General features: G+C 53.4%; 1 protein-coding gene across 1 annotated transcript; it reads right to left on the bottom strand.

The window, feature by feature from the left end:
• Positions 1 to 210: 210 nt before the first annotated feature.
• On the bottom strand, positions 211 to 8659 carry LOC101046499 (cytochrome P450 2A13). The gene is made up of 9 exons (XM_003943179.3): positions 8414 to 8659; positions 7955 to 8117; positions 6805 to 6954; positions 6405 to 6565; positions 5084 to 5260; positions 2843 to 2984; positions 2174 to 2361; positions 1514 to 1655; positions 211 to 888 (listed from the first exon to the last, which is right to left on the bottom strand). Exons 1-9 carry the CDS (start codon positions 8591 to 8593, stop codon positions 707 to 709), a joined length of 1485 nt encoding a protein of 494 aa, XP_003943228.1. The 5' UTR covers positions 8594 to 8659; the 3' UTR covers positions 211 to 706.
• Positions 8660 to 13046: the final 4387 nt, after the last annotated feature.

The raw sequence follows: 13046 nt of genomic DNA, 5'->3' as shown, positions 1-13046 counted from the left end.
ATAGAGACAACTTTCTGAGCCTCAGGTTTGTCACATGTAAAATGGGCATGAGCGCTGTTCCCCTTGGCAGAGGTTCGTGGCAATTAAGTGAGGTGAGCGTGCAACGCTTTTTTTTTTTTTTTTTTTTTTGAGACGGAGTTTCGCTCTTGTTACCCAGGCTGGAGTGCAATGGCGCGATCTCGGCTCACTGCAACCTCCGCCTCCTGGGTTCAAGCAATTCTCCTGCCTCAGCCTCCTGAGTAGCTGGGATTACAGGCACGCGCCACCATGCCCAGCTAATTTTTTGTATTTTTAGTACAGACGGGGTTTCACCATGTTGACCGGGATGGTCTCAATCTCTCGACCTCGTGATCCACCCGCCTCGGCCTCCCAAAGTGCTGGGATTACAGGCGTGAGCCACCGCGCCTGGCCAGCAACGCTTTTTGAACAGAGCTGACACGGAGGGACTTGTTCAGGAAATAAGAGCTGCTATTATTACTACTCTTCATAGCGTAGTGTGAGGTTTCCCTTCCTCTCATCCCAGCTCGGAAGCACCTTATCAAGGTGAATGAGCCCCTTCTGTTTCTTCTCTTCCCTCTAACCACCTCGCCCCTTGCTTTCCCCCATCCTGCCTCCACTCTTAGCCCCGCCCCTCCCGCGAGCCCCGCCCCTGGCCCCGCCCCTTTCCGGCCCCGCCCACCTGCCCTGCACCAGCACCGCCCCTCGCTCAGCGGGGCAGGAAGCTCATGGTGTAGTTTGGTGGGATTGTGGCAAAGCCCACGTGTTTGGGGGACACGTCGATGTCCTTGGGCGACTGCGGCGACTTGAAGCGGAAGTTCTGCATGATGGTGGTGAGGAACAGAAAGAGCTCCATTCTGGCCAGGCCTTCTCCGAAACAGTACCGCTTTCCTGAGGAGGAGAGGTGGGAGGGGTGGGGGTGAAGCCCACTCTCCGTGCAGCCTCGCCCCACTACCCACCTCCAGCTGCGGCTCTCCCAGGGAGGAGGGGTGGAATATTATGGCCTGAGAGGCTTTCAGAGGAGGCACTGATCCTCCCTGAGCTTCAGTTTCCTTCTATAAGAGATATAACACTGGTGACCCAATATTGATATATGATTATTAACCAAAGTCCATAGTTACATTAGGGTTTACTCTGTGTTGTACAGTTCTATGGGTTTTGAAAAAGGCATAATGTCATGCATCCACCGTAGATGGGGTGATCCATGCCAGGTGTAGCAATGGGAGGTTTAGATGCCCCTTCCTGCCAGATACACTTGCAAGCACGATCGGAAAAATATGTGCTGTGTGACCCTAGACAAATAAATCTACAGGGTATGATATTTCCTTCTCTTTTGCCTGGGCATAGGTACTGGGTGCTTGGTAGTTAAGGGAGGATCAGCTGGTGGCTCAAGGGTAGATTCTACGGGAACTTCCAAGCTGGAGAACTACCTGGCTACGCCTCAGAGAGGAGAGCTGGGTGAGGGAGGCCCCTGCCGGTGTGAGCAGTGGCCTGGCAGCAAACATGGGTCTCTTACCGATGGAGAAGGGCACAAATGCATCACTCTTCTTAAACTGCCCCTTCTCATCCAGGAAGTGCTGGGGGTTGAAGTCCCGGGGATTGGAGAAGAACCTGGAGTCTCTCAGCACAGAGCCCAGCAGAGGGAACACTTCGGTGCCCTGGGAGGGAGGAGGAAGGTGTGTGTGTGTGTGATGAGGCAGGTTGGGGGATTGGTGAAAGGACACAGGAGCTGGAGGGGGAACCAGGGTGCCCCAGGTGATGGGAAGTGGCAGGCATGGGAGTTGGGGTTTTCTGAGGGAGGAGCTTTGGGGGATAGAAGGTTTGTGTCCCTGAGACAGGCAGTTTGGGAGACAAGGGGTCCATGTCCTCCTAGGCAGGGTGTTTGGGGGACCTGAGTTTGTGTCTCTAAGGCAAAAGGCCTAAATGGAAAGGCTTCTGCTGATTCGTAAGAAGTTTGGGAACATGGCATCGATTCTTCTGACACAAAGGGTCTGGGGAGACACAGGATTGCGGAGTCTCTACGTGGGAAGGTGGAAGGGATGTGGTGGTTGGGAAAGTCTTTTTTGACTGATTGAGGGAGTGGGACCGAGTCTAGACAGCTTCTAATGGGGGTGGGATGCTGAGGACACAGAGAGGGGCTGGAAGTCCCTGTAGCCCAGGGCAGGGGAAACAGCACCTTAGGGAGCATGAAGTCCCGAAACTCGGTGTCTTTGGTGACCCTGCGGGCCACACCCATGGGGAGCATGTCTCCGAATCTTTGCATCTCGTGGATCACTGCCTCCGTGTAGGGCATCTTGGCCCGGTCCTCAAACTTGGGCTGCCGATTCTTGCCGATCACTCTGTCAATCTCCTCACGGACCTTGGCTGGGGGAGGAAGGGGAACGTGTTTAGGTATCTAGGGGTCTCAGAGCAGGGATGATAGCCCGAATAGGCAAAATGGGGCGGATGACATGGCTCCGTGTGTGACACAGAGGTAGTCATACGCGGGTGAGGGATGCCCACTCACCATTCATAACAGACATCAGCATTGCTGGAGCAGGATCCTGTTACCCAGGTCATGCCAGAATCACAGGGGACGCACAGGGAGGAACTTAGGGGGTGGTCCAGAGGAGCGGGCAGTGGGCACTCGGTGGGCTTGGGACAGGAGTGACTGACAAATCACTGCAGGCATTTTCCATATTTTATCAACTAATGAGACTCAGTTGATGCCCACCAGCTGGATATTGCCCTGTGTCTGGACAGCAAGGCACGTCCCAGGGTCCTGGGATCTGGGACAGGTGGGGACACTGCACCAGGGGAGTTTTGAGGGTCTGGGTCCCTTCACTTCCCTTCCCTCCAGCCTTACCCTCCACCTCTGGGTGCTTCATGAGCAGCAGGAAGCCATAGCGCAGGGTCGTGCTGACGGTCTCGGTGCCCGCAAAGAAGAGGTTCAGCGTGGTCAGCACCAGGTTCTTCAAGTAGAACTCCGTGTTAGGGTTCTTCTCCTCCTGCAGGGAGAGGGGGCTTTAGGCCAAGCTCACTCCTCTTGCCCTTGGGGCCCTTCTGGGGCTTTTCCTTTGGATTTACCTCTCTTAGATCCAGACCAAAGGTGGAATGAGGGACTCTAGGTCTGCCAGGCTCCCTCCAGGTTCCAGACCTTGCCCTGGCTGCTGGCTGTGCCCCAAATGCTCTTGCTTCTCCCCTTCTTTACCTGGCTGACCATCTGTCCTTTAGTTATCAACTTAGCGGTCAGTTTTTCTTATAAAGACTTGGTCTTGCTAAGTTGCCCAGGCTGGACTCGAACTCCTGGGCTCAGGGAATCCTCCAGCCTCAGCCTCCTGAGTAGCTGGAACTGGATACGCATATGACCATGCAGGCTCAGCTGTTACTTTTTAAAAAGTAATTAATTTGGTTTTGAGACAAGGTCTCATTTTGTCACCCAGGCTGGAGTGCAGTGCCATCTTCTCGGCTCACTGCAACCCCTGCCCCCTGGGCTCAAGCTATCCTCCCACCTCGACCTCTTGAGTAGCTGGGACCACAGGCATGCACCACCACGCCCAGCTATTTTTTTTTTTTTTTTTTTTTTGTATTTTTTGTAGAGATAGGGTTTCACCATGTTGCCCAGACTGTTACTCTTTTAATAGTAGGAATATTTAGAAAGAGAAGGATAGCCGGGCGCGCTGGCTCAAGCCTGTAATCCCAGCACTTTGGGAGGCTGAGGCGGGTGGATCACGAGGTCGAGAGATCGAGACCATCCTGGTCAACATGGTGAAACCCCGTCTCTACTAAAAATACAAAAAATTAGCTGGGCATGGTGGCGCACGCCTGTAGTCCCAGCTACTCAGGAGGCTGAGGCAGGAGAATTGCCTGAGCCCAGGAGGCGGAGGTTGCGGTGAGCTGAGATCGCGCCATTGCACCCCAGCCTGGGTAACAAGAGCGAAACTCCATCTCAAAAATAAATAAATAAATAAATAAATAAATAAATAAATAAATAAATACAGAAGGTTAAAGGGAAATGAAGAGAAGGTAGTACAGAGATGGCAAGATCAAGAGAGTCAGAAAAAAAAGAGTTTTTTTTTCTGAGAGACAAGCACAGGATTGTAAGCAACAGCATTTTATTTCTTCCCTAAAAATCTTGAAGCTTACTATGGAGGAATCCCCTCCTTTGATCTTTCTTGCTGAGCTTCGGACTCCCTAAAGCCTTCCCACATGGGATACTGACATCCAGATGGAGGTGGGGACCCTCCCATGTAAAGCCAGTTCCCCTGTCTACAGAGGCGGGTCTGATAACCAGGACATGATAGGTTAGAGAGCATGGTGGCTAAAAGCAGCCGCTTTAGGCTCAGAGAGACCAGAGTCTGAGCTTGGGGAAACCACAGCTTGCTCGCTGTGTGACCTCAGGCAAGATACTTATACTCTCTGGGCCTCAGTTTCCTCATTTGTACAACTGGGGCCACGCATGAACCTCTTTGAAGAGCTGTTGTGAGTGTTCAATGGGGGACTATCTTAAAGCACTTAACGCAGGACCTGGCACGTGGGAGTGCTGCGGGAGGGCTTGTGATTCTAATTCACGTGCACAAGTCCTGCCTGTGGGTGAGGGCTCAGGAGACGGAACAGTGATGGCTGATACAGTTGGGATTGTGAGGATTTTTTTTTTTTTTTTTTTTTTTTTGACAGAGCCTTACTCTGTCACTTAGGCTGGAGTGCAGTGGTATGATCTCGGCTCACTGCAACCTCTGACTCCTGAGTTCCAGCGATTCTCCTGTCAGCCTCCTGAGTAGCTGGGATTACAGGCTCGCACCACTATGCCTGGCTCATTTTTGTATTTGTATTTATTTATTTTTATTTTTTTGGTTTTGTGTTTCTCATTTTTGTGTTTTTAGTAGAGACGAGGTTTCACCATGTTGGCCAGGCTGTTCTTGAACTTCTGACCTCAGGTGATCCACCCTCCTCAGCCTCCCAAAATGATGAGATTATAGGGGTGAGCCACCGCCCCCGGCCAATTGTGAGGATTTTGATGACGGGGGCTAATTTGCATGGGCCTGTGTTGTCTGCCCTCCCCACTGCCAGCCTGATTTCTCTCCCCACACTGGCGGCTGGGGTGTACCTCCCGCATGCGGATGAGAAAGGAGTCGATGAAGTCCCGTGGGGAATTGGGATCCAGGGTACGTTGGTTGTGCTCCACCTTCTTGGCTATGAAGTCCTCGAGCCCTTGCAGCTCCTTAAAGGCCTGTTGCTGTGGGCCTGGCAGGTGTTTCATCACCGAAGAGAACATCTCATAGAGCTGGGGGTTGCAGAGAGAGGATGGGAAGGGATGGACAGCTATCGGGGGCAGGAGCTGATGGGAATGGGACTTGTTTCATAGCAAAGAAGGAACTGAGTTAAAGGCATCTGTCCAGGTGTTTAGCTATTTCAGTGGGGTTGGGTGGGAATATATATCCAAGTTTTCATGTGGGTTAGGGGCCAAAATCTAGCAATTTAGATGAGAAGAACTGAGGCATATATCCAGGTCTCAGGTATTCAAATGAGCACACATCTGGATTGGAGCACACATCTAGGTGTTCAGATATTCAAGTGAAGTTGGGTTGGAAGACACCTGTTCAAGTTTTTAGCTACTCAGGTGGGGCTTGTGTGAGGGGAGCATCACCTGTCTAGGTATTTAGGCATTCAGGTGGGCTTGGCTGGAGACAGCTATCCAGATACTTATTGGGTCTGGATTGGGGGCTTTTGTACAGGTGTCCAGGTATTAAAGTGGAGGGGATACCTGTTCACGTGCTTACCTAGCCAAGTGGATGCATTGGGGGCACCTCTGCAAGGTGTGTGATTGAAAAGGGTTGGGGAACATTTATTTGAGTGTCTGAGGAATCATCTGTCCAGATATTTATGTGTTTAGGGATGCTGGTTAGGGAGCCTGTGTGGGTGTTCAGGTATTTAAGTGGGTCAAATAGAGGGTGCTTGGCCAGATATCCCAGTGGGCTAATTTGGGACATTTGTGTAGATGTGAAATGATTATGATGGGCTGGATTTTGCAGCACCAAGTGTTTGGGTATGCAGGAGGTGGGCTGAGGCGGTCACTTGTCCAGGTGTTAAGATATTCAGAAGAACTGGGTAGGGAGCATCTGTTGGAAATTCTGGTAAGCTGGGAATGGGAGCACGTGCCCGGGTGAGAGAGCTGGGCTGAAGGCATGCTTCCTGCCAGCGGGCTCTGTTTTGGGGAGCATCTGTTGAGATATCCAGGTGTCCTTGGAGACTGGGTGTTGGGGACCCGTCTTGGGTTCTGGTGCAACTGTCCAGTTGTTCAATATTGGGGGCTGATTTGGAGGGGACACTGCCTGGAGGGGTGTGGGAGTTCGAGGCCCCTGTCCCCATGGAGGGGAGCAGTTAGCAAGGCATGGTAGGAAAGTCCCGGGCGGGCTGCCGCCAGTTACCTGCCCCATGGAGGTGGCCGTGAACTGGAAGCTTCCCAGCATCATGCGTAGCAGTGACAGGAACTCTTTGTCCTCATAGTCAAAGCGGTCCCCAAAGACGATAGAGCTGATGACATTGGAGACCGTGCGGCTCAGGAAGAAGGTGGGATCGATACTGGCGCCTGAGGGTGTGGCGGGGGGGAGAGGGTTGGGGAGAGAGTCAACTCAGAGTTCTGATGCGATTCTGAGAATTCCGGGAGGCACGGCCCTGGTGAGCCAAATTCCCAGCGCCAGACTCCAGGGCTGGGAGCGCGTGCGCCTTTTCCCACCGGGTCCCCATATCCAGGCAGAGCCCGGGCGCGAGTCCTTCGCCCTGGGCGTTTTCCTTCTCCCGACTCCGCACTAGGGGTCTGCTGCTCACCGTGCGTGCCCCGGAGGACCTCGATGAGGAAGCCCGCCTCCTCCTGGATGCGCTCCTCGATGCCGCGCTTGCCCACCCCGAAGTCCCGCAGGGTGGTGATGGAGAAGCGCCGGAGCTGCTTGGCGCGCTCCCCGTTGCTGAACGCCACGCCTGGGGAGGTGAACGCGGGGGTGGAGGAGAGGTCAGGGAGCGGGGGTGGGGGTAGGGGTGGGGGTGCGGGGGGGCAGGCACAGACCAGCTCCAAAGGGGTCCCCAAGGGTGGAGCAGAGAGGGAGTGTGGTGGGGGAGAGATGGATTCAGAGCAAGCGTGCAGGGGAGCTGCAAACTCAGAGAAACCGGAGAAGCGGGGTGGAGAGGGGGAGAGAGGAGAGAGAGGGGGAGAGAGGAGAGAGAGAGAGAGAGAGAGAGAAGAGAGAGCGAGAGAGCGAGCGAGCGAGCGAGAGAGAGAGAGAAAGGAAGAATGAGGGAATCAGAAGAGAAACAGGCCAGACAGACAGCTGCACAGAGAAACAGAGGGATGCGGGGACCCTCCATGGAGGAAGGGAAGGACGCCGGGAGAGAAAGACAGAGAGAGAGAGATGGAGGGAGGATGGAGGAAGAGGAAGTGAGATTATGAGGAGATCTGAGAGGAGGAAATAAAAGTGGTGAAAGATCCTTAGGCTGAGCTGGAGAAGAGAGAAAAATACAGAGACCGAATCAGAGAGGGTCTGGGAGGAGGAGAAGCTGTTACCAGGAGATGGAGGCTGGAGTTGTGGCAGTAGGAATACCCTGAAATGCTAAGGCAGAGGAAGGAGGAGGAGAGGGGAGGGCAGAGAGGAGAAACATGGAGAAGCACAGAAGCTGAGAGCGACAAAAGACAAATGGAATGTGGACCAGGGTTGAAAAACAGAAATCCAGGATGTCCTCAGATGTGGAGACAGAAGGGAAAGAGGGGACTCGAGTGACAGAGGCAGGGAGAAATCCGGACGGGGATGCTGGAGACAGGTGAGAGGAACACACAGGGAGAGGCTGCAGTGAACAGAGATGGGGAGAGAAGCCCTGACGGGGGGCTCTGCTGCAGCCTCCAGTGCGCAGGAGAGTCGGGGCGAAGGCTGGGGACACTGAGGCCATCGCGTCTTCCTGGCCACTTCCCCCTCTGGCACCCCCTCACCATAGCCTTTGAAGAGCCAGTCAAAGGTGGCCTGCTCGCCTCGCCCGCTGAACTCCTCAGCCTGGTCCAGCAGAGCCTCCTTGATGGCATCGTATCCACACAGCACCACGACGCGCCGGGACCCCAGGTGAATGGTGAACACAGGGCCATAGCGCTCACTGATCTGACGGAGGCGGGTGGGAGTGGTGAGAGGGAGCAGCCCCCACTCTGAATGGACCCAGCACCGGGATGCTTCCCCTGCAGATTCTCACAGCCAAGGGACTGGGCATCCTAAGACCCCATCTTTCCTGGCTAGGACCCTGCTGCTGAACCTCAAAAGTTCCCCTTTCCTAAGACTCTGGTCCACCTCCATCTCCTGGTAACCACTCTGGTCCTAAGACTGGGCAATCCCCCACCACAAAGCTACAGCCAGCTGGGCAGCCCCCACCCCATGCCACCCATCTCCCTGCCTTGGGACACCTTCATGAGGGAGTTGTACATCTGCTCTGTATTCAGCTGCAGATAGTTTCCAATGAAGGGCAACGGGGTGGGTCCCGGAGGCAGCTTCCCTTTGCTCTTCCTCTGCCGCCAGACAGACATCAAGAGCATCACAGTCAGGCAGGTCAGCAAGGCCACCAGAAGCAGCCCTGAGGCCAGCATGGTGGCGGTGGGATTCTAGATGGTGCCAGCTGGGGAAGTTTGCCTTTATACTGCCTGAAAAAGAGGAGCGGACTTTGGTTGATTATATAATCACTTTATTTCACCTCCCAACTACACCCCCACCATGCGCCCCGCCTAGCTTGGGACACAGCCAGCAAGGGAGGAGGAGGGGGACCCCAGGGCAGCTGAACAGAGAGGGGACCTCCAGACTAAAGCCGTGGTGCCTCAGGAGGGGGTGCCCCGGGGCTGTGGCTTTAGGAGGGGGCAACAGATAAACTCGAGAACTGAGGAGTTTGTAATATTTGCACAGGAGGGCACCTGTGCTTTGGATTTGGGGTCTGAGAGTGGAATGCACCCCGAAGTTGTGGACTTGGGGCTCCAGAGGCGAGGAATGCAAAGGTCAGGCTTTTTACAAGGGTGAGATGGAAGTGTGGCTATGAGTTTGGGGGTCTTCTAGTGAAGAGGATGCAGACGTAAGGGTCCCAGGAGGGGAGATTCCGGGCCTATGGACTTGAGAGTCTTGGGGTAAGGAAGACCCAGGGCCATGGGTGTGGAGTTTCTGGGAGGAGGAGTGTGTAGCACGCCTGGCAGGTTCCTCCCAGAGAGTGCAGCAGCCCAGCGCCAGACCCAGGGGCTGACCTGATTTTGTTTTGGCCCAGAGCTGTCTCTTGATACCCAGAATCCTCCTTGGAACCTCAAAGCGAGGCCAGGATGGGTGCCATAGAACCTCCATGGCCCATCTGTGGTTGGGAGAGGGGCGGAAGCCCAGAGCCATATGTCAGGGGATCTTTCCGCACACCTGGAGAAGAGAGCCTTGTGTTATCTGTTGGCGGAGGGACTGGCCGGGTCTGGAGAAATAGTAATAACAACCCCCAAAAGGTGGAAAGATCGCAAGCGTCTCAAGAATTGTAATTTACAAGGACCTCCACTGGTTTCCAACCCAGATCCTTAGGGTAACCCCTAGGTTGACTCTGTCATTCCCATTGTTGTTGTTGCTGTCACGTTTCTCATTTTACGTCAGGGCCTACGGAGGCCAGAAAACAGAACGTGAGCGGGGGACTCGCGCCAGTGGCCCTCAACTCCAGTCTTTCCTGCTCTGCATCCTTAATCCCCTTTCTGGGTTTGGTTTCCTTCCCAGTGGAAAGGTAGTGTTTGGGAAGAGAAGGTCACATTTCAGGGTGAGTTCAGTCTCCTTTAAGGGCTATTCCTGCGCTACTGCTCTTACCAGGAGGAGGGAACAATAGCGGAAGAGATTGGGGTCCTCCCCAGTGTTAGGCACAGAGGAAGACTCTGGGGTGGGTGGGAGCGGAGAAGGGCTGGGTAGCCTGCTGTCCTTCCCTCGGGGAAGTTCTTCGTTAGTAAACAGGACATTTGCCCTGTGGCGAGCCCTGCCCTCTATGGGAAGATTGGTGTGTGCGATCTGGTCAGATCTTTGTAACAATGCGGTCGGCTCATCATCATTCTCATTTTGAAGATGAGCAGATCTAGACTCCACGAAGCCTCGAGTGAGGTCACACAGGGAGTAAGTGAGGGAGCCAGGATTTGAACTCTGTCCTCGTCCCGCTACACTGACTGGCCTCGATCACCCTGGGAGTCAGGTGTGGGCCAGGCTTAGCAGGAGGTGAGTGCTGAGACTGGCATCAGCAGTGGACACAGGGATGACACTGGCAGTTCTGATATCAGCATCAGGCAGGGCCAGGGAGGGAGAGGCATTGTGTGGCTTCGGGATTGCCCCCGGGGATATGCAAGGATGGGCAACAAGGTGGCACTGAACTTGACACCAGGAGAATACTAAAGTCATGTCTGGTGCCAAGAGGGTTCTGTGTGTTGTGTCAGGTGTCACTGAGGGAATAAGAGTGTCCTGCTTCAGGAGGGCATCAGAGTGGCACCATATACGGTCTGAGGTTGGTCCCAGCGGGCTCTGACACGGACATTAGGCAGGTGCTAAGACTGGTCCTATGTGGCGCTGAGATGAGACTCAGCCAGACCCCGAGAGGGTCCCCAGATGGGCACTGGGCAGGCTCTGATGGTTGGACCATTCCAGGGTTGCACCTCTCCTCTGAGTCACCAACTTTGGACAAGTGGAGGTGAGTAAGGTTGGAACCCCCAGGGCCATTTAGGGGAGAAGTATATGTGTTAATGCAGATGAGGTACATGGCAGTAAGTGTTTAATGAATATTAGTAGTTCTTCTTAATCTGTAGGATGAGGATGGATGAAAGGTTCTCTAACACCTTCTTTGCTCACAGTGTTCTAGGCTGCTGAGCTTCTGTGACCTGTGTGGAGGGAACAAAGGGCAAAGAACAAAGCAGAGAGAGGACAGCTGTTTGTTGATTTTGGAGCGGAACAGGTGAAAGGAGGATTAGCGCTAGCTTGGCAAATATCAGTCCCTCTAATCCTGATCAACAGCCTGCACCTGGGCTGGCTGTAAGCCTGGGCCCCTCCTTTTCCCTCTTGTTTCTTAAAAAGGTGGGAGATAGAAATTTGGGGAGTTTGTTTCTCAGTGAGGTTGGCAGTAGGAGGGGCACAGAGTGTTTGGACAGGCTGCCATGACCTGGGCAGGGAGGGGATGGGGAGACTCAGGTTGGGAGAACTCTGGTGTGTGGGGACAAAGAGGTCAGTCGATTTTGGCCGTGCTGATTACCCTGGTAATCTGTATGGTGTCTGAAAACACGTGGCAGGGACCTGTGAGTTTCTGGGAGGAGGTAGAGGCTTTCAGAGTGAGTTGGGGGCGAACCCAGGAAGTTTCCTTTCCTTTGCTGGGCCTCAGTTTCCCTTTCTGGATGGATGGTACAGTGATCGAGGCATGGATTGGAATCCTAACCTTATCCCTTCTTTGTTTTGTGGCCTCGAACAGCTGACTTCATCTCTCTGAGCCTTAGGGAACCAAGAACAGCTCCTACCCCTTCAGCTATTTGGGGAGAAGTGCATGTGTTAATGCAGATGAGGCACATGGCAAGAAGTGCTCAGTGAATATTAGCGGTTCTTTTTAATCTGTAGGATGAGGATGGAGGACATGTTCTCTAAGCACCTTCTTTGCTTTTACATTCTCTAGTCGAAAGCTCCCAAATCGGCCGGGCGCGGTGGCTCAAGCCTGTAATCCCAGCACTCTGGGAGGCCGAGGCGGGTGGATCACAAGGTCAAGAGATCGAGACCATCCTGGTCAACATGGTGAAACCCCGTCTCTACTAAAAATACAAAAAAAAAAAAAAAAAAAAAAAAAAAAGAAAGCTCCCAAATCTTTTCCTTTGGGAAGGAGGAAAGGGACCGAGTCTTCCGGAACCTCTTTCCCCAACCCTTCCTCAGTACAGCTAAGCTTTACCCCGTTCACCTGTGAATAGGAAATTAATCCTTCATGGCCTCCTGGACATGGTGCTGAGTTAGGCAGATCTGCAGAAGGACAGGCCAGCATTAGACCCTCAGATTATTCTGGATGGCCCTGGAGGCCTGCATAGGACTTTGCGCACCTGTCTGTCTGCGCTTGTCTTGGGTCCCGTCTTCCTTTCTCTTTCTCCTTCCCAGCAGGTCAGTGTTCCCCTCCATCACCCCGTGTGCTCCTGCGTCTTTGTATTCTGTGCCATGCTGTCCAGTGGGTTTTCCTGGATGCCTCTGCCGTTGTTTATCCTCGTTTCTTTTTTTTTTTTTTGAGACGGAGTTTCGCTCTTGTTACCCAGGCTGGAGTGCAATGGCGCGATCTCGGCTCACCGCAACCTCCGCCTCCTGGGTTCAGGCAATTCTCCTGCCTCAGCCTCCTGAGTAGCTGGGATTACAGGCACGTGCCACCATGCCCAGCTAATTTTTTGTATCTTTAGTAGAGATGGGGTTTCACCATGTTGACCAGGATGGTCTCGATCTCTCGACCTCGTGATCCACCCGCCTCAGCCTCCCAAAGTGCTGGGATTACAGGCTTGAGCCACCGCGCCAGGCTGTTTATCCTCGTTTCTACAGCTGTCTGTGTGTCATTCTGGGTGCACGCTTATAGTGTCTATGTGCATGTATGCTTCAGCATGTTCATGCTGATACATGAATTCATGTGTGCACCAGGGTGCTTTGTGGGTATCCATTCCAACATACGTCTGCACATGCACATGTGTGTGTATGCCTGGCAGGGTGTGCCACTGTTTCTCAATGCTCGCCAGTCTTTGTGTCTGCCTCTGCATATAGCATGTTGGCACATGTGATTTAGGGGATGTCTACAATGTGCATGTCTGTGTAAAACAAGGTGGGTGCTGCATATTCATATTTGTGTGCATACATTCACAGCTGGATGACCACATATAAACCTCTGGATGCTTTCGTGTGTGCATTCTGGTGTCTGTGTGCAGGTTTGTGGGCCATGTGGTGTACACGTGAACATCTGATATTTTCCTGTGCCCGTCTGTGTTTGGTCTAAAACAGCCCTAGCCCAGCTCCATTTATCTGCTTGAAAAAACCCAGAACTGTGGGAAGCCTTTT

This window comes from Saimiri boliviensis, chromosome 14 (assembly GCF_048565385.1).
Source record: "Saimiri boliviensis isolate mSaiBol1 chromosome 14, mSaiBol1.pri, whole genome shotgun sequence".
NCBI classification, from domain to species: Eukaryota; Metazoa; Chordata; class Mammalia; order Primates; family Cebidae; genus Saimiri; species Saimiri boliviensis.
Note: the sequence above shows the minus strand (reverse complement) of the source record. Positions and strands in the feature narration are given on the sequence as shown.